General features: G+C 46.3%; 1 protein-coding gene across 4 annotated transcripts in view; it reads right to left on the bottom strand.

Annotated features, from left to right (window-relative positions):
- MASP1 (MBL associated serine protease 1) overlaps nt 1-20772 on the bottom strand; it is a 51071-nt gene that overhangs the window by 18265 nt on the left and 12034 nt on the right. For 3 of the 4 annotated variants that reach the window (XM_073895853.1, XM_073895849.1, XM_073895859.1), the window contains 2 exons: nt 3695-3872; nt 1991-2122 (listed from right to left, as the gene is read on the bottom strand). In XM_073895853.1, the coding sequence (XP_073751954.1) occupies nt 1991-2122; nt 3695-3872 (310 nt within the window). The remainder of the gene's footprint in view (nt 1-1990; nt 2123-3694; nt 3873-20772) is intronic. The other variant, XM_073895856.1, reaches the window with a different exon arrangement.

Raw genomic sequence — 20772 nt, 5'->3', positions numbered from 1 at the left:
ATTTTCAGAATCAAGCAAGACTCAAAGGCTGTAAGTGTGATAAGCCTTCTTATCAGATTCTCTGGTATTGGTGAGGGGGCAGGAGAGGTCTGAGATGGAAAGGTTTTGAGATGGAGTGGTAGGGGGAGACATCTGGACCTACTTTGTCTTGTTTTCCCCTCAGCCCAGGACTCCATTGTCTGTTCAAAGTCTTCCTGATCCTTCATCCAACACAGGACCCTCACACATACCCTCACTCTCTGGCCCCTGGACTTGCTGTTTCTCCTCTTGCTGCTGACAACTACCTGACATTATGCAATATATTTGCCGGTGGATTTTGTTGCCCCCACTAGATTGTACGTTCCCTGAGTTCAGGGATTCTGCTTTGTTCCCCACTTAGCTGCAACAAGGACCCAGTGTCCTGGGATCCTGGCCGTGGCTTAGCCCTGCAAAGACCCTTTATTGGGCACCAAACCTTTCTCTTTGGGCTGACCCATCCTAGATCTGGGATGTCAATCCTTTCTAAGCCCCTGTTTATTGTGCTCATTTGCAAGTGTCAAAATTGGCTCAGAGAGGGGGCAGGGCTAACGTGAAGTCCTATAGCTGTGAGCTTCAGAGCATGGTTAGGAGAGGGCTTTTGAATCCTCATCTCTTTTCATTTCCTACCTCAAGCACTCTCTGGGGGCTGACATTGCCCCCATGGGGGCTAAAATTGTTTGGAGGGGTTACTCTTTTTATGCATAATACACAGATGGACAGAGTACATAAACTCATATATAGTATTATCTGTGGTATTAAAATTTCACGGGTAGGGGAAATTAGGAAAATAATGTTTAAAAAGGCTCCTGGAGGCAGAGGAGAAACGGAAAACAACGATTGAGAAGCTCTGCTCATTCTTAGCCCCCACTGTACTTAACATGTAGTAGATACTCAGTAAACAACTACTGAATGAAAACCATGGAAAATATAGCCCTCTTGAAGAAAACTCCTGTACGTGCCTGCTTTATAATGATGAGTCACATGAGGGTTTTATTCAGAAGCAAGGGAACTTTTTGAAGGAGGAAGGAAAGGAAGCCTTGTTTCCAGCCCTGCTCTCCTCCAATGATACCCTAGTTGGCTTCCAAGTGACCCTCCTAAAACGCAGATCCTTACCCTGTAGTCATCCATACTAATCTGCTGTCAATGCCCCAAATATGCCAAGTTCTATCAGGCCTCCGAATGTTTGCAGAAGCTATCCTCTCTGCCTGGAGCACCCTCCTTTTCCTTCTCCCATCTCTGCCAAGGGCCACTATCTCTGGGACATGTCTGCTCGCTACGCCGTGTAGACTCAGGTCAGATTGTGCTGAGCCCACACTTCTTTTACAGCATTGACTACATTTCACCATTTGCTTCTGTGGTGATTACCCCACTAGCCAGGGAGGCTCTCATGGAAAGTGGCTGAAGCCTTCCATTTCTCCATTTCTCCATCCCTGCCCTGCCTGGACACAACAGCTGGGTAGGCATGTTGACTAGACATGAAAATGAAGAGAGATAGAAGGAATGGGGCATTTTCTTGCTGTCTCTCTTTGCCTCTCTCCTCCTACATCTTTCCTTTGGACTGAGGTTCTTTTGATCACAGAGGAACTTGGGAGACCATGGGAGCGAAGAGGAAAAGGAACTGCTGGGTGAGATCAAGCTCATGGCTCAGAGAGAGGGGACTGGGAAACCTAGGTTTTCCCATAACTTGGCCAGGCTGGTTACCTACAGTAGGAGAGCAGAAATCCCTGCTGCTGAGGAAGAAAGATGGCCTAGAGGCTAGGGCTTCTCAAATGTGGTCCTTTGAGAACCTGAACCCGGACTTCCCGGCTGGTGGGCATTTCGCATCTTCGTCCATGTGGTATCTGAGGCAGAGATCTCTGGCTTCATTTCTAATTGTTCCTACTCCACATCCGTCCCTCCTCTGAGTCTCGCTTAATCTTATTGGGAAACATGGCACAAAATGGTGCTATAGAGTGTGATCCGCAGGCCCCACCTCGGCAGGTCCTGTTGTCTGTGTGGAGGAGGTAGCCAAAGCGGCAGGAGCAATAGTAGCCGCCGATGTAGTTGTGGCAGTAGTGGTCACAGGACAGCTCCTCGTCTTCCCGCTCGGTGCACTCATCCACATCTGCAGGGCAACCAGTCCATGCGTGAGGATGAAGACAACAGGCAACATCTACAGAGCATGTCATATGGGCCACTCCCTGTGTTAGCCCCAAAGTAGCCATTCCTTCCATTTACAAATGAGGAAACTGGAACTCAGAGCAGCAAGGCAACTTAGCCCAGGTCACAGAAAGCCAGGTTCAAGGCCAGGCAAGCTGAGTCTTGGTGGTGCCCCTGCCCTCTAACAGTTGTGGTCATGGCAAGCAGGACTCTTACCATCCCCATTCCACGGATGATGAAACAGAGACTTGGGGCCTTTAAAGAGCTTACTCCAAGTCACAGAGATGGCAAGTGGTGGAGTCAGCATTCACACCCAGGTAGGCTGGCTCCAGAACCCACTCTTTCCATCTAGTCCATGCTGCCCCTCTCTCTACATCCCACTTCCCTGGGCAGTGGAAATGTAAACATTAAAAAAGTATGCTCTCAACCCAATTTAAAGATCTGATGGTACACTTTCCCCCAACAGATACAGGAATGGCCAACAAGCACATGAAAAGATGCATTAGTCACCAGGAAAATATAAATCAAAACCATAATGAGGTACCACTACATACCCCACCAGAATTTTAAATTTTAAAAATTTAAAAGTTGACAACATCAAACTCTCATACATTGGTGAAGGAATATAAAATGGTGCAAAAACACTTTGGTAAAGGTCTGGCAATTTCTTATACAACTAAATATACACCTGCCCTATGACCCAACAATTCTGCTCCTGGAGAGTTATCCAATAGAAGTGAAAACATGTTCACAAAAAGACTAGTACAAAAAGGCTCACAGAAATTTTTTTAATGAGAGCCAAAAAAAAGGATAGAGCGCAGGTGTCCATCAGTGGAAAAACGGGTAAACAGATTGTAGTGTATTCATACAATGGAAAATTACTCTGCCAGGAAAGGGGCAAATTACCAATGCATTGCAACATGACTGAACCTCAAAAACTTTATGCTAAGGAAAAGAATCTTCACTTCAAATATATTTTGCGTATGTTCATTTATATGAAGTTTAAGAAGAGGCAACACTGAGCTATGGTGGAAAAAAATTGGAACAGTTGTTGTCTCTAAGGGAGATAGGAGCAGAGTGTGATTGGGAAGGAATGTAAGGGAGTTTTTCTGGGTCAATGGTAAAGTTGAATATCTTATTAGCCGTTTGGGTCACATAAAAATAAATTTCTCAAAACTCAACAAGTGTGCTTAAGGTTTATACATTTCACTGAATGTAAATTTTATATTCAAAGAAAGAAAATTGTGGATAGATATTGAACTTCAGCAAAATGATATGCGTGCTGAATTATTTAGGAAAAAGTGTACTACTGTCTGCATTTTACTTTGAAATGCATCAAAAAGGATGGGTTGATGGATATATAGAGGATAGACAGATGGGAGATATGTGATAGAGAAAGTGCAATAAGATATTAATGGCAGACTCTCTATGGTGAGTATATCGGTGTTTATTGTAAAAAAGAGAGCATACAGTACTTTCAGTCTTTAGGGAGAAAGGGAGACCTAGTAGGGATGAGCCACCCACTTCTCCCACTTACCCACGGCCATATAGTGGGCATCAAAGCCCGTGAATCGCTCCTCATTGGAGAAATCTGACCGGAAAGTGATGGACATGAAGGAGCCAGGGGAGAACACGACTTCCTGGCCGGGGGTCTGCTCTGTGTCTGTAGTCTCCTGGCCGCAGAAGGTTGCCAACACCTGCTCTTCCGTTTCTACCTTTGGGGTCAAAGAGAGAGGAAACAAGATGAGCAGCTTCCCAAATTAGCTTCCCCGCTGGTCTCCAGGAGAAAGAGGAAGAGCCTGCCCATGAGCACACCAGGCAGCCTGGGAAACCCAGAGAAAGGGGGATTCAGGATTCTGGTACTTGAGGAAAGACACAGTACGGGGTAAGTCTATGTTGGCTGTTCAGTCACTGCTTCATTCACTTTTATAGGGTCCATCAGAAGTAGCTTGACATCTGTCATTCCTATTGACAACAAAATGGCTTGTTTTGTTGAAAATAACTCAATTTTAGAATTCAGGAAGAGTTAGATAATCTCACGGATAGATTCCATATGCAACAGAAACTGATCACATTTCCAAAGAAGAGAGACGAACTCCAGGTCATTCATTGAGCATTCAGTGGGTGCCTGCCAGTGAGCAAAGCACAGGAGCTGTGCATGGGGAGGCAGAGTTCAGACGGATGGAAACACAGACAGGCCTATTATACGGCATGACAAGGGCTTCAACAGGAACACAAGTACTGGGAATGCACACACTCGGAAGGAGATGAATGATCCCATCAGAATGGAAACTGCAGGAAAGCGGAGACTTTGTTTTCTTTGCAGATGTGTTTTCAGTATGTGGAGCGGGGACTGGTGCATAGCAGTTACCCAACAAATGTCTGTTGTCAAGAACTAAAATGCGAGGGCTGTTCTGAGAACAATGAGAAGTCAGGGAGTCTGTGGGGATTAGAGGAGAGGTACGTTGCTGGATAGGTTGAAATGAGATTATGACTGAGCTTGAATACCATAATAACACTATGTGACTTTTCATTCTGTGAGTAAAGGAGAGACACTGAGAACTTTTGAACAGGGAAATTGTGTAATTAGAACTATATTTAATAGGTGGTCTTCATAATTCAGAAATGACTGGAATCTTCCCTGAAATGGTTGTGTTTGTGTTAAGACTCAGAGGCAAAAGTGACCTATTTGCTAAAAGAATTCCTTACTTTGGAAGAGCCAGAGGCCCTGTGTAAGTTCAGGGACCCAAGTAGAAATCCTAAACTGGTTGCGTAAGCCGATGTTGTGTGAGTTTGGTTTGGGAAGCACAATATGGTAGCTGGTTGGTATATTTATTTGACTGTGGATACTTGGCCTACCTGCCACTCCATCATTTACACTAACTGGGTTCTTTTAAGGTTGTGTTTGTGTTTGTAACCTCTAGCTTGACATTTTAGCCAAGATGCATGAGAAAATCCTCTTAGCAAGAATGATTTTGCTGCCTTTCAAAGTCATTAAAGAAAAGTTCTCAAAGGCTCTGCCTATCTCTAGTAGCTTCTAACGCATTCATTGTTTTGTTCATTAGCTTAGTATGTCAGAAGTATCTTGACATTTGACACTTCTGTTTTGAAACTAATGATTTATTTATTTAAGATAAGTGGGAGTTTTAAAGAAAAACAATTTGCCCTGGCAACAAAACACAAGAACAATTAATCACTAACTTTGGGAATTGAAGTGTAAACAGAAGATGAGATCATGGCTTTGCTGTTTATTCCTCTTCTCTGCAGATGCGAACCAAACTCACACCAGCCTTATTACTGTAGAATGTACCTATCTGTCCACAGTCACTTCCTCTACCACCACGGCTGGTTTGTGATTTTGGTTATCTGAGTTTTCCAGATAGCTGAAGTTTACCTGACTATAATTTATTATTGTTATTATTATTATTACTATCATCATCATCATCATTATTTGGTATAATGCTTTTTAAAGTGCTTTATACAAATCCCTGCTTTCTTAGGTGAAACATGCTAACCCTTTTTGGTGATCCCGGGACATTATTATGAAAGTCAACCGTCTTGGGGATATTGCATTGTGTCATGTTACTTGCCCTGCATGGAACATCCCAGACTATAATTCCTTTGTAATTCTTATGTCTCCCCTGTCTTATGTAGTGTTTTATTTTGTGTCTTCTTTTTTTTTTTATCAGTTTGTTAACTGAAATATGTCGTAAAATAGAAACTAGTTAGGCTGCTCTTATTAGAACTTAATAAAAATAAAACTAAATAGATTTATAGTGAAGGCTTAAGGAAGGCATGAAGGGGAGAGCACTTGGTGACTTCTACTTTGGAGTAATATAAGGTAGACAGACCTGGCAGTTAGAGGTCCTGAGCCTGTTCCTGACTACCATAAACTGTTATATGGCTGCCTCCTCTCTAGCTCTGTTATCCACTTGGTAGAACAGGGGTTTGAACTAGTTGAGCTATACGTTCTCTTCTAATCTGACATACTAGTATTCTAACAAGTCATCATACCCACACATTCAATAGGCCAACTCAAAGATGGTGAGCAGTTTCAACACACTGATTGCTTTCTGTTGAAGAACTTGATGAACTTGAACTTCTTCATGATCTATAACCAGGTAATACCAAATCAGTTACTTAATGAATAATGATGCCTTGAGCATGAATACTTTCAGACTCAGCAGCTTCCTTTCTGTATTTTGGTATCCCCAAAGTCTCTGTAGTGTGGACAGTTCCCATGTAGCTATTGTCTGTTATATGGACACTTTCAAGTGAAACCAACCAGAGATAACTTGGATCGGGCGGAGACCTAATGAAGGTCTGTGATAATAACTCTCTTGTAACTTCAAGGACAAAGGACATTTTTATGATGACAGATAAACAGTCATCACATGCAGAGCCACACTATTTCAGTGAACAGGTAAGCATGTTCTGGCTGAGGCCCATGGGAAAATCTGAGCCATCTCTACGTTTAGGAGCAGGGAAGAGAAGGCCCGGAAAGCCTAGGAATTCAGCCTGCAACTCAGAATGGGGTCTTGGAATATCAGAGCTGGGAAAGAGGGACCCCTAAAAGTTATTTCAACCCCCTTCCTTCTAGAGGAAACTGAGGTCCAAAGAGGGCCAGTGACTTGCTCAGGAGTAGAGAGACAACCACGACCATTTCCCGATGTCAGCTTTGCTTTGGGAACTCTTCTGACCCTGAAGAAAGGAACCCACCCACCCAGAGAGTACATGACAAAAGACATAGGCACTTTGCCAAACAACTTTTCTGGCTCAAGGGCCTCTTCAAACTTTATCTTGGGTGCATGGACTGTCTCCCAGAGAGGATGTGGCTCAGTGACAGCTCCTACTATAACCCAAACAGAGGGGTCACTGACCTTGGTTAATATGTGTAGCCCCTGCTATGAATTATAAAATTCTACAGAAATCATTTACCTCTGAGTGCAGGCGGAAGATTGAGCCCTGGCTTCTGTTTGGGCTGTCCCATTTCTGGGGTCATCATATTAACATGATGGAGGGAAGTACCTTATCAAATGAAGACACAAAATTCATAACAGAGAACCATCTGGCTGGGAATCACAGACTCTTCATTTTCCTATTTCTTATTATGGCAACCGTATCCTTTCAGGCTATTGTTATTTAGGGCGCCAACACATGGATGCATGTCCTCAATTTGTATTCTTTCAACTCAATTCAAAAAGTATTTATACACCAAATTCTGTCTGGACTACAGTGTGGAGGATGCCAAAAATTATTTTTTTGTTGCATGAGCTTAAAGAGTAAGTCCCCTGCCTTGGGGAATGTGAAATTTATTAGGAGAGTAATATAAGTGCTCAAATGGGTATGTGTAGGGAATTGTCAGGGCATAGTTACTGCAATGAAAGATAGGAAGCCCCAGGGGAATCAAAGAAGGTAAAAAAAAAAAAATGACATCAAGCTGAAGGAAATCATAAAACATTTAGGAAGAAGAGAATGTTCTTTGAGCTGAGGCCTGAAAGATAAATAGGACTTAGGGAGATGGAAGTAGTAGGTGGAGGGCAGGGGGTGGTAGGAAGAGCTTTCAGGACGAGGGACTAGTGAAGTCCCAGAGATACTCAGGGTCTCAACTGTCCCTTCCTTTCCACTACCACCTGCCATAGGAAGGGTTCTGTTGAGGTCAGGGAGCCGGGAAGAGAGATCTAAGGAGGAAAAGCCAGAGTCTGTTTTCTATGAATTTTTGCCTTAGTGTAAACAGCACAAACCTTGGCAAAACTAAGGCAGGGCAGCAGACACGCTGGCCCAATTTCTGTGAGAGCACAGCTGTGGCTCCTTTCCACGTGTCTCTAAAGTCATCTCATTGGAGTTGAACAGATACATTGACAGCTATCCACCCGTCCTTGGAGCAATGCATGGAGAAGGTAGCTCAGGAGTGATTGCTCTCATTTTATTTTACTTTTTTATTTGATTTTTTTAAAAGATTTTATTTGACAGGGGGAGAGAGAGAGAGAGAGAAAGAGAGAGAGAGAGAGAGGGAGGGAGAGAGCACAAGCTGGGGGGAGGGGCAGAGGGAAAAGCAGGCTCCCTGCTGAGCGGGGATTCCCAAGGCAGGGCTCAGTCCTGGGCCTCTGGGATCATGACCTGAGCTGAAGGCAGACACTTAACTGACTGAGCCACCCGGGTGTCCCTGTTCTCATTTTATAAAGGGAAACCTTGAAGGCCAGAGAATTTCAATGAATCAGGCCAGGTCATTATCTACCGAGTGGTGGCTTCAGGCCCATAACTGCAGCATCCCAATTCCCTAACCAGTAACGTCTTGTTCCTTCAAGGCTCGAGGCAAACAAACAAAGGCTGTCCTACAGACCCAGATACCTCAAGGCTTTGCTTGTCAGTGTTCCCAAGCTGTATCTTGGAGCTTCTCTGACATCTTCTCTGGGCCTTTGAAGAGCTTTTCAGAATTAACGTAGTCAGATATTCAGGGAGTGTGCTGGATTGTCCTGCTGTCGATTTAGTTAATCTGGGAACTACATTGCCTAGAATCTCCTTTCCTGTATAGTTCCGAGGTAGAGTTGGCCAGAGGAGACACCTGTGTGAGTTTAGAACACAGTCGTCCTTGCTCTGTGAAGGTTGTTCTGTGATCAGATACAGAGATGGACAGACATAGGTGTGCCCTTTTGTGATCAGATACACAGGTGCGACAGATGTAAATGGGCCTGATAGGTTCCAACTGTCCTCACTCTCCACCACTCTGCCTCCAGCACTTCTTTCCAGCTACTGGCTCTGATGACCAGCGGTGGCCTAGACCTACCGCCAGATGCTCCCACAGAGGTGGCTGCTGCTCAGAGCCAACAGCTTCTCACAGACCTCTCCCCAGGGGCCCCCCTTCACAGGCGCACTTTGGCTCCTTAGATGGTCTTGAATTCTCACATTCCCCTGCAGATGCCAACATCTCCACCCATACCAGGGCTTCAGGAGCTGATTAGTGACTGGTCCTCTAACGCCCCAGCCCCGCCCTTCACTGCCCCAGCACCTCCTCTCGTCATGTGATTTCTGATACCCAAAATAGCCATTACCTCACCTTGCTCACAGAGGCTCCGCTTTCCTCACTGAACTATGGCTGATACAGTTACCAGAATCATAAGTCCAGGGCTGTAGTAACAATTAGGACCCGTGGCTTGGGTTTTGGGATTGGCAGCATGTCGAGGCTAGAAAAGCAGTGAGCCAGTTGCTACAGGAAGCTTGCAAAGGCGACCTGAGTCATGCAGTGTGAAACATTTGACACAACTTGCCCATGGCAATGTAGAAGGTAGAAAAATGTACACAGTCTATGGTGAACGCTGTGAATTGTGCAAGACTGTTGAATCACAGATCTGTACCTCTGAAATAAATAATGCAATATATGTTAAGAAAAAAAAAGAAGATAGCAGGAGGGGAAGAATGAAGAGGGGGTGGAATCGGAGGGGGAGACGAACCACGAGAGACGATGGCCTCTGAAAAACAAACTGAGAGTTCTACAGGGGAGGGGGGTGGGGGGATGGGTTAGCCCGGTGATGGGTATTAAAGAGGGCACGTTCTATGTGGAGCACTGGGTGTTACGCACAAACAATGAATCATGGAACACTACATCAAAAACTAATGATGTAATGTGTGGTGATTAACATAAGAATAAAAAATATAAAGAAAAAAAGAATTTTAAGTGTAAAAAAAAAAAGAAAAATGTACACAGTAAATTTGTGGCTCTGCTAAGGAGATCTCTAGGCAATGTTGAAAGTGTCAGTATGTGTTTCTAGCTGTATACGGCAAGGTACTTCAGGAAGAAGTGAGTCTTCAGCGTGCAAGCCTTGTGACTTGCTTTGACAAAAGGCATGTGAGATATGCGGAGATAGGGTGCCATTTCCAAGGGGCCCGGTAGCCCTTTTAGGCATCAGGGGGCCTTGTAGCTCTTTCCCAAGTGGAATATTGCCCTGGGGCCTCCATGTGAGGAAGCCCTGCCAGGCCTACTGGAGAAGTGAAGGTCACATAGGGCAGAAATGAATGTCCCAACTGAGGTCTCTAGACCAACCAGCTGACAGCTACCACCAGCTGGACCTTCCAGCTTTAGTCAGGCCTCTCCTGGAACGGCCTCAGGCAAATCCAGCCAAAGGACCATCCTGCGGAGCCAAGCCCAAACCTCTGACCACAGGATATGAGCAAATAAAATGGATGTTGTTTTTGCTACTGAGTTTTAGAGTGGCAATAGATACGCTATGGGGTGTAGGAAGCAATTTTCGACAAAGGGTAAGACTGACATTTTTAACTGACACTTGGAGAATTTCAATCTCATGGGTTTTTGAGGCCTTGAGAGTTTACTTAGTCTAACTTCTTATCTTTCTACCACACCCTTATAAAAAAATCATGCCACCTTTTCACAATCAATTGCAAAGATGAGATACTCACTAACTTCCAACATAGATCAGGCCGTCTGAATTATCCTCAACTTAGAAAATTCTCTCTTGGCCCCCTATCTGGGAAAGCAACTTAGGGGAAGATGTTCTAAGTGTGGAAAATTTTTTTGTGAACAAAGATGTGTATAGCAGTCATGTATAATGACAGAAAACCAGAAACAACGTAAATATCCAAATCTAGGGGGAACAGTTAAATTGGCCTTGACTTAGTAAGTATTAGACAGCCATTACTTATCACATTAATGGAAAAATTACAATGATCTGGAAACCTTCTTAGTAGGTTATATTAATCAAAAAAGGAAAAAAAAAGCCATATATATGGTGAAATCACAACTATGGTGAAGGTATGCTTTGAAAATAAAAAGGAGAAGGAATCAGAGCAAACTGTTAACAATGGCTAGTTGAACTACAGGTAATCTTTCCTTTTTCTCTTTTTTATATTTTAAAAGTTTTTTAAAAAGAAACCTGGACACACAACTACTTCCCTCTAGCTTCTGTCAATGGCATAAACTTCGTTAGTTTAGGTCAACAAACAAGGGACACACAGGAGGGGCAACTAACCTAGCCTGGAAGTTCAGGGTCGGTTTGCAACCCCTTTGTCTCTCATAACCACCTGAGTCTCTGGTATGGGGACTCTTCCTCACTCTGTCACTTCCTAACATTTTCTTCTAGCCCCTGGGTCCCAACAGAGCTGAAAAAGACATGGAGATCTTTGCTTTACTTCCACAAAATTATACGGTGAAAAATGAAATTCTGAGAAAACAATCAAGAAACTCAGAATAACTAAAATTCACATATGGCAGTGTGTGGCAAGGAGAGTCTCCTGTCAAGAAATGGTCTTTGCGATCGTGAAGTCCAAGGGGGAGTCAGTGGATGGGGTGTAAATGGATGGATGAGGGGAGACAGAAGAGTCCTTTAGTGTGGAGTTCATGAACACTTTGTGGGAAAGAAGGAGGGAGAAAGAGAGAAAGAGAAAGAGAGAGAGAGAGTTTGTGTATGGGTGTGTGTGTGTGAGAGAGAGAGGGAGGGAGGGAGGGAGGTGGGAGGGATTGGGTATTTAAGACTGTGGTAAGAACGTTTCTGCTCTGTTTTGGTTTCTCAAGAGAGTGAGTTGAATTGTGAATTGCTCTGAATTTTTAAAGTTTTCTTTACTGAAAACCCCTTACTGAGACTGGATCACGAGGGACCTCATCTTTATATGAGTCACACATGAGTCTTCACCAATTGTTAGATGCTGGGGAAATCACTTAAACTCTCTGTGTTGTAGGTTGAATTGTGCCCTTCCTCCCTGAAGGATATAGTCAAGTCTTAACCCTTGGATTTGACTCGATCTTATCTGGAAATAGGTAGGTCCTTGCAGAGGTAATCAAGGTCAGATGACATCATGCTGGCTTAGGGGGGACCCTAATCCAGTGACTGGTGTCCTTATGAGTGGGACATTTGTTCACAGAGACACACGCTGAGCCAAGTGTGAAGGCAGAGGCAGAGATTGAAGACATGCTGCCACACACCGGGGAATGCTAAGGATTGAAAACCACTACCAGAAAGCTAGAAGGGGCAAGGAAGGATTCTTCCCTAGAGCCTTCAGAGCCTTCAGGGCACAGCCCTGCTGACACTCTGATATGAGGCTTCAGCCTCCAGAACCGTGAGAGGATACCTTGCTGTTATAAGCCACCTCGTTCGTGATACTTTGTGACGGTAGCCCCAGGACACGGATACGCTCTGGATGTATCACGGGACTATTGTGAACACATATGAGCTAATACATGTGAAACACTTAGAAAGGCCCCTGGGATCTAGACAGCACTCAGTACCTCAGTGAGAAGAACAGGACTGCTGAGATCCCATCATCCAAAATGACCCGCTTCTGGACTCCCTGCTAGGTGGGCATGGGTTATTTCTCAGTGTGAAGAAGAATGACAGACTGGAACTGGCCCTGGGCCCCTCTGGTTTCCGGGTTCCACTCCTTCATTCCCAATCGCACTGAAGCCATCAGCACAGACTTCCTTTCCTGGGAGGACCCCGGAGCCCAGGCTGATGGCGCAGGAGGGGAACCTTGAGAGCCCTCACAGTCTGGCCACTTCATTTGGCAGGTGGCATCTGTCTTCAGTTCCTTTGGCCCTCTGAGGAGCCTCCTGGCAATCTTGGGAGGTGGGTGACCAGTAGAGGGTATTATATTGATTTCACAGAGGAATGGGAGGGATCTCTAAAAGCTTCTATCCCACAAGAGAATGTAAGTCCAGGAATCTTCCCCACTTCCCTGTGTTTCAAAGGATTGCTCTAGATGTGTGAATTTAGGCCCATGATTCACTCACAGTCCTGCGCCCAGGACTTCTGACTCACAAGGGAGTGCTCTGTGCTCCCGGGCTCACCCTCTCACTGAATCCATCACCTCCAGGGACTGGGCCAGGGCTCCACAGCCCAATATTGCTACTTTACCCACTTGCCCAGATTTCAGAAGAAGCAAATTCAAGTTATGGATTCCAGACAAGAGCCTGGGACTAGGGGAAAAAGGAGATGTGTGTGTGCATATGCATGTTGTGTATTGCATTCCAGAAGCTCTTGAAAGCCATGGAAGTAAAAATAGCACAGCTGGTGGGTCTAAGACTCAAGATGACCTCATTTGAGAGGGGCTGGAGGTTGATGCTTCGATTTTGGCCAGGTCATTTGGCCGTAAGGTTAATAATAATAACAGTAATACTAGTAGTCGTCATCTCCCTCCTCTGTGTGGAACTTTCCAACAGACAGGTATGTTCACCTTCTTTATTATATTTGCTTCCGTTGGCAGTCTTGCAGTGAATGCCCTTGAGGTAGACATTGTGATTCTGGGCCCAGAGAGGTGACATAAGTCCCCAAGGGAACAGAGCCTAGGAGTGGCAGACCTGAGACAAAATCCTGATGGCCTGACTTCCAGCCCTGGTCCAGTAACTGGAATCAGAGAACCATAGAAGGGCAGAGATAGAAAGGATATGAAAGGCTATCAAGTTCGTCTCTTTTCTGTCTTAGATGGGCAAAGTGAGACTCAGAGAAATGGAGTAATTGGCTCAAAGTCACATGACACAGTCAGTGGCAGAACCAGGCTCAGGGACCAGGTGTACCATAGTCCCAGTACAGTGTTCTTACTTACGTGTTGATCAGAGTAAAAAGCTCCTAACGGAGCTCGGGTGAACCCCTCAGAAGGTATCGTGTCCATGCAAATGCTAGACACCATTAACAGTGTGGGGCCTGAGCCATGGCGGGCAGGTCCTTGGAGTCCAAAACTCCCACCGCTCCCGGAATGACTACCCTTTTGCAAGGAGGGTTCTGGACAGAAGAGGGGATGGTCTCCAGGCAGCAGGAGCCAGGGGAGAAAAAGAGGGCTGACAGGGAGGGGTCTCCTGGAGCCTGGGAAGCGGGCGTCCCGCAGGTGGGAAACTGGCAGTGCCCACCGTCCCAGTGGGAGCGGGTCTGGGAGGGCGTAGGCGGGAGAGTCTGGGAACAGGAGCTGGGCAGGAGGGCCAGGAAAGATTCACTCTCCCTGGCTTGTGAAAGACTCCCCACCCCGTGCCTTCTGGGACTTCAGAGCCAAGCTCATTCACATGCAAATCCCCTCAGGGACTGGGAAGCTGGGCCTCAAACTGCTCAGAGCTGGAAAACAGTCCAAGGACAAGAAAACACAGCAGGGTTGTGTTCTTCTGCAGCAGAGGCAGCCTGGCTCAAGGTATGTCACAGTCGGGACGGGGGTGAAAGCAGTGACTGAGTAAGAGCTGGGGGCAGTGAGAGGACCTTCCACAGGCCAGTGTTGCCAGGCTGAGTTCCCGGGAATGTGTGAGCTGGCGTGGTCCTCTGCCACCACCAAGGACCCTGTCCGGCCCCAGCCTATAGGAACAGCCTCAGATCTTCACGTGGAAACCCTCACAGAGCGCTGGAACAAGGACCAGGTGACCTGGGTTCTGGTTTCCCCTCTGCCCCTCATATGTCAGGGGTCACTTGTCACCTGAACCTCCCCAGGCAGGACATAGTATGCCGGAGCTGGCTCGTACCTGTTTCTAAGCACAAACTGTCAACTTCTCAGAGATTTGGGGACCCTGTTGTTGAACACAGCCATCATTCGAAATTGGGTTTCATAAAGTTGCAATTAATTAAATGGTATTTAAGACAAATTATACAAAAACTCATCCTCTCCTATTTTTAGCATTTCACTGTTGCCTCTGTGATTATCTTCTAGCATATCTGAATGGTGCGTGGTGGGTGGTGCGGGGTGCGCTACTGAGCATTTCGTCTCCTCCCCGGTCCCAGAGCCACTTGTTAATCATTTAGAAGCACACCGTCTTTGGGCCTTCGTGTTCACAAACATCTAAGGTGGGGACAGTATATAATGCTGTCCTCTGAAGAGTCGAGAGGTCATGAAACAGGGCATGGAAAGAGCTTGTAAAGTCTGTCATTCATTGCCTGTCAGCACTGAGCAGGGGCCTTACCTCCCAGCGCCCTGGTGATCTGGCCCTCCTTCCTTGCTCCTGACCTATACCTCTCTGTCTCCACTTCTCGTCCCTGTGCCTCCTGCTCCAGTCACACTGCCTCCTTGCTGCTCTTCAGACACTCCAGCCACTTGCCCACCTCAGGGTCTTTGCACTGGCTGTTCCCTCTGGTTGGAAGGGTTTTTGCCAGAAAGCCACGCAGCGAACTTCCTCAGCTTTTTCAAGTCTTTTCTCAACTGTCACCCTGTCATTGAGGACTACCCTGACCAACATATTTAGATCACAGGCCTTAGCCCCTCCTCACACAGTCCCTCTCTATCCTGCTCTATTGCATTTCTTTGCCTATCACCTTACTACTCACTGTAGACGTTATCTGTGGTTTGTGTTTAGTGTTCATTATGTGTCCCCCAGTGCAATATAAGCATTCTGCTGGCAGGGATTTCTGTGTGTTTTAATTACTGCTATACCTTAAGCTCTAGTAAATAGTAGGCATTCAGTAAATATTTGCTGAATAGATGAATAAACGAATACCTCCCATTCCCTACCTTTTCCCTTTACGAGCACACCAGAGGAAATTCAAGCTCTGCTTCTTACCGAGGTCTATCAGAGAGCAGCCTTTGTCCACACGAGCATGCAGATTTGCACACCAGGTGCATGGGCACCCCAGAGCACTCCCACTTCACACTCATCTGAGCTCACCCATGTGCTCTGTTCCCAGCACTGGGTCCTCCCTTCTGTTTTCCACCACCCAGAGCCTGTGCTGTTGGCACTTCCTGCCTAAAATGAGCTTTGGTCACACTTTTCTGAAGCTCATTTCCACTTTCTGACTACCGTGTGCCCAGAATTGGAAACTGCTATCTCAGGAGTGGAAGAATCCCCCTAGGGACTACAACTGAAATTCATGAGAAACATCTCTCCTTTTCTCGTTTCCTTCAGGGGCCAAGGCCGCCTGTCTAATCCCAGAGAATTAGCAGAGCTGCTGCTGTCGCTGGGGCCAGCCACAGCCTGAAGGTCGAGGGCTTGTTCTGAGTAAACACAGAGCACTGCACAGAAGTTAGGAGCCTGGGGGTCAGGGAAGTCAGTCTTGGAGCAGGGCCCTGAGAGGGACTTATCTCTCAATAACACAGCAGGATGCAGACTGACCCAGCGAGGCCTGGGGAAGGGAGCACTGGACTGGGAGTGGTAGGCCATCAGAACTGGAAGGGCTTGGAGAGGCCAGCAAGTCCACTTTCCTCCCTGGGCAGATGGGGAAACCGAGGCCCAGAGCAGGGAGCTCACTTATCCAGCATCTCAGCAGGAGTCAGCGGCTGACTTCTAGACCAGAGCCCCTTCCTTGTGCTCCATGCTGGGAGCCATAGGCCTTCTCCTGCTCTGCTCGAGACTGTGCTGACTGCCCGGAGCTCCCGGGGCTGATGGTCTACGAGAACGAGCTGGAGCTCACTGTTAGGGCTTGTGTGCCACCAATGGATAAATCAAGTAGTCTCATCCCTCACAGGTCACTCTCCATTTCTTGCTATTTCTGTAAAATATATTTCCTCTCGAAGTTAGAATAAAAGAGAAAGTTCTTTAACAAAATCTAGACAACACAAGGACCCTCAAGGACCTTCTGTTTTATAACTTTTACTAAATTACCCTGACAGGCAGTGTTGCCTTAGGAATAATACATAGCCAGGAAGAACACCAAGGTCTCTTCCAGGACAAACATGTTCTAACAGAGAAGGACTACATGGAGAGATAAAATTATGACTTGGGGGTAAGCAGACCAGGGGCTGAGAACTATAGAGACTAGACAAATCCACTCAGGTTCTTTGTGCTGTTTCTTTTTTTAAAATAGGCTCCATGCCCCCTGCGGAACTTGAACTCACAACCCTGAGATCAAGACTTGAGCTGAGATCGAGAGTCACATGCTTAACCGACTGAGCCACCCGGGCACCCCTGTGCCATTTCTTTTGCTGTAAATGAGATGTAATCATCCCGGCTCTTCCTATTCCACGAGAATCAAGTGTGGCAATAAATTAGAAACTGCATTAATGTGTGTTACTACAAGGTAAACACACAGGGGAAATAACCTCTTGCATCCGATCGGTCCTTTCAAAGTACTTTTCCATAAATTGCCTGAAAATACTGAGCGACATGAGCAAGGTCATAGAGAGCCAGTTAGTGGTACAGTCAGAGCAGATGAGAAAAATGATGTTCATTGAGCACCTGGTGACAACAGCATGCACTTTATTACTCACACCGCCGCCATCACTACTGCTCGAACAGTATTGCTGAGGTGAATTACACATGTGCTGGACATATGTCATGAAAACATTTGCCTCATTTGGCAATAAGCCCACAAGATAGGCATTATTATTATTATCCCCATTTTACAGTAAGAGGTGGAGGCAGGACCTACCCCAGGTCCGACTGGCTCTAAAGCCTGATCTGGAAACCGTTGGGCATGCTTGCCTCTTGCAGTAGGAATTTCACTTACAGCCAGCATTTCATTTAAGTCCTCCCACAGGGGCGCCTGGGTGGCTCAGTCGGTTAAGCATCTGCCTTCAGCTCAGGTCATGATCCCAGGATCCCAGGATCCTGGGATGGAGCCCTGCGTCGGGCTCCTCGCTCAGTGGGGAGCCTGCTTCACCCTCTCCTGCTCCCCCTGCTTGTGCTTTCTCTCTCTGTGTCAAAAAAATAAATAAAATCTTAAAAAAAAAAATCCTCCCACAACCTGTGAGGAACGTACTATGTCATTATGAACTTCTTTTTCTTTTTTGTAACTGATGATAAAACCGATGCTTAGGGAGATCGAGAAGCTTAGGGAATTGTACTGTGAACTCCTATTTACCCTTCAAGACTTATCTCAAACATCCAAAGCCCTTCCTGAACACCCAGGAACGACTACTCCCCATCTTATATACTGCCTCACATCCTTTGCGTCACTTTGCACAGCTTTAATTTATTAATTAGATATTTGTCTCATGACACACTGTGAAATCGCAAATTCCTTGAGGGCAGGTACTGTCTCACTCACGTTCGTGGGCCCTGTCTTTGGTGCAGTGTCCAGCTTCCAGTAGGTTCTTACTGAGATTCTTAGGCTTCGTTCCATAGATAGCAGGGAGCCATTGAAGGATTTGAGAGTGTCGCAAAGAAATGTTTTAAGAAGATCTCTCTGCGAACCATGAGAGATGATGGACTCTGAGAAACAAACTGAGGGTTCTAGAGGGGAGGGGGTGGGGGGATGGGTTAGCCTGGTGATGGGTATTACCCATTATGGGTATTACCCATTACCCAGCCTGGTGATGGGTATTACGTTCTGCATGGAGCACTGGGTGTTATGCACAGACAATGAATCATGCAACACTACATCAAAAACTAATGATGTAATGTATGGTGATTAACATAACAATAAAAAATTTAAAGAAAGAAAGATCTCTCTGGACACGTGCCTCTAGAGGGTGGACTGGATGGAGACGGACTGACAGCTGGTAGACATTTAGGAGACGGTTGCAATGGACTAGGTGAGAGGGATTAGACTGGAACGAAGGCGCAAACGGTGGGAAGCATGGAGGAAATGTTGAGTAGGTCAAGGTTAGACACTTGACAGGAGAAGTGGGTGACTTTGTGTGAGCAGCTAACAGAAGCCAGTGGAGTTGTGTGTACTCAGCGAGACCAAGAGAGAATAAAAGCCAAAGGCAGGTTCTTATTATCTCTTTTTCCAGTGAACAGACGTTGTGAAGTGAGCTTGAAGATAGGGTGTGTGTGACTATGGGATTCCCTCTGTGGTTCTGTTTTCTCAGTACGTCTTTCCGTGACTATGGCTCCGGGGCCCATTTCTAGGCACGAGTCATCACTTCCTCTGATGCCCAACCAAAGGAACTAACTTGTTATATTCCCAGGGAAAAATGCCCTTCTGGACATACTCAAAGACAGTGCTCTATTATACTGAAGAGATTGGCTAAGTTTGACTATAGGCAATGTTTGCCTTATATCACACTTACTTACATTTACGTTACGTTAAAAACCTAAGCACCCACAAGATGGGACTTCACTGTCATTTAATTAATTTATTTTTTTTAAAGAAGAAAAGACTGAGAGTCTTGAGATATAAATTCTGGTCCCAGTGTGGCCCTGACCACTGAATTGTCCTTCCCTAGGCTTCGGTCATGATGGTCATAGAGTTGAACTGTGATTTCTGAGGTCTTGGATGCACAGAATATCAGGCTAGGGTGTCTTCGGAGACCGTTGGCTTCAACTTCCTGTATTTGAGGGAAGAGGAAGTGGAGTCCCCTCCAGAAATATTCACTTGCCCAAGGTTCATTAGTGGAGAATGACCCCAAGAAACCAGCCCTCCTGACTCCCCAGCCAGCGTCCGTGCTCTGCCCCTCGCCTGCAGCGTTAACCCCCTGTGACCCGTATGCCTCATCTGTGCACTGCAGGGACCCACACACTGCAGCCACGTTCCAAGGAAGCAGATGCTGTCCTGCAGATGTGCACTCGCCTTGAAGACCGAGAACTGCGGGAAATCAGGCTGGAGAGGAATTTTCATAAAACGAGAGCATCCGGACCGCAGCCTTGGGGTCCTGCTCTTCTTCAAGCTACTGAAATACAGAGTCGGCTGTTCCGTTATTGTCAACGTGATGGTCCGGGCTAGGAAGGGCCAGAAAGGGTCCCCGTGAGCTCGAGGGTGCTTTAAATCTACTCCTTGGCCTGCCAGGGGAACTCAGTCACAGAGTGAAAAAGCCTCCAAATAGGGGCTACTATTGCATCAAATGGAAATCAGTGATATTTGAAGTTGCTTGGGAAAGGACAGTGGTGGCGTGGTGTGTTTACAGGTTTTCTTTGAATGACATGTCACTAAGGCAACCCCAGCAGATGGTAGGCTCTTATTGGATCGCTTATGGGCCACGGAACTTGGAAAAGTGGATGTTGTAACATATTATTACCAGTTTCTGGCATTATCCTAACTAGGACAATGAGGGTTTGGTGGGGTCATCTGGACAGTTCTGGCAGAAGGAGTAGGATTAGAGTCCAGGAATTGAAGGGACTTAAGGGATCATCTCATGTCACCCCCTCATGGAACAGATGAGAAAACGGGATTCTGCAGAGGGATGATGACTTACCCGGGAATGACATGGCATGCGCCTGCTTTATTCCTACTCTCAATCACAGCCAGGAAAGGCACACATTCTGGGGGCAGAGGAGGGGGGGCAATTAGAAAAAGTGAATGGGTTTCAACTATATGTGGAAGGCTTCTGGGTTCGGGAGTTCAGAGGCCAGAGTACTCGTCTTGTGCCTGAATTCTGAGCTCCCGGCTCCTCTTCTGTCCGGTGGGCACTAAAGCAATACTCAAGCTGTAAATCCTCTAAGGTAGGACTTTCATGGTGACCGAGGAGGATGAGTGAGCTGAATGAGCTTCAGAGCCACCTTTGACCTGCTAGCCACTCTTCTGTTTTCTACATTGAGCCTACCAGAAGATTGTTTGAAGAAAACTGGGAGGAAATGTTTGAAAAGCAATACTAACCACAGCTATGTGGGATTAGATGAGTCTCCGGAGGGTCGCTACAACTTGACATTCTGTGAGTCCATGACTGCAGGAGAGGAACTCGGCCAGGTGCTTGTGGACAGGAGCACAGGGTCTGTCTCTACATGAGCACCCGTGGTCAGCCAACCAAGGGGCAGCGTCCTGAGTAGGGAGGCCTGCTCAGGCCCCATGGCCACTGGAACCTCTGCAGGGAGGCTGATGACGATGC

The sequence above is a fragment of the Callorhinus ursinus genome, unplaced genomic scaffold (genome assembly GCF_003265705.2).
Source record: "Callorhinus ursinus isolate GAN/ISIS: 27379988/994484 unplaced genomic scaffold, GSC_fseal_2.0 scaffold1, whole genome shotgun sequence".
Lineage (NCBI taxonomy): Eukaryota > Metazoa > Chordata > Mammalia > Carnivora > Otariidae > Callorhinus > Callorhinus ursinus.
Note: the sequence above shows the minus strand (reverse complement) of the source record. Positions and strands in the feature narration are given on the sequence as shown.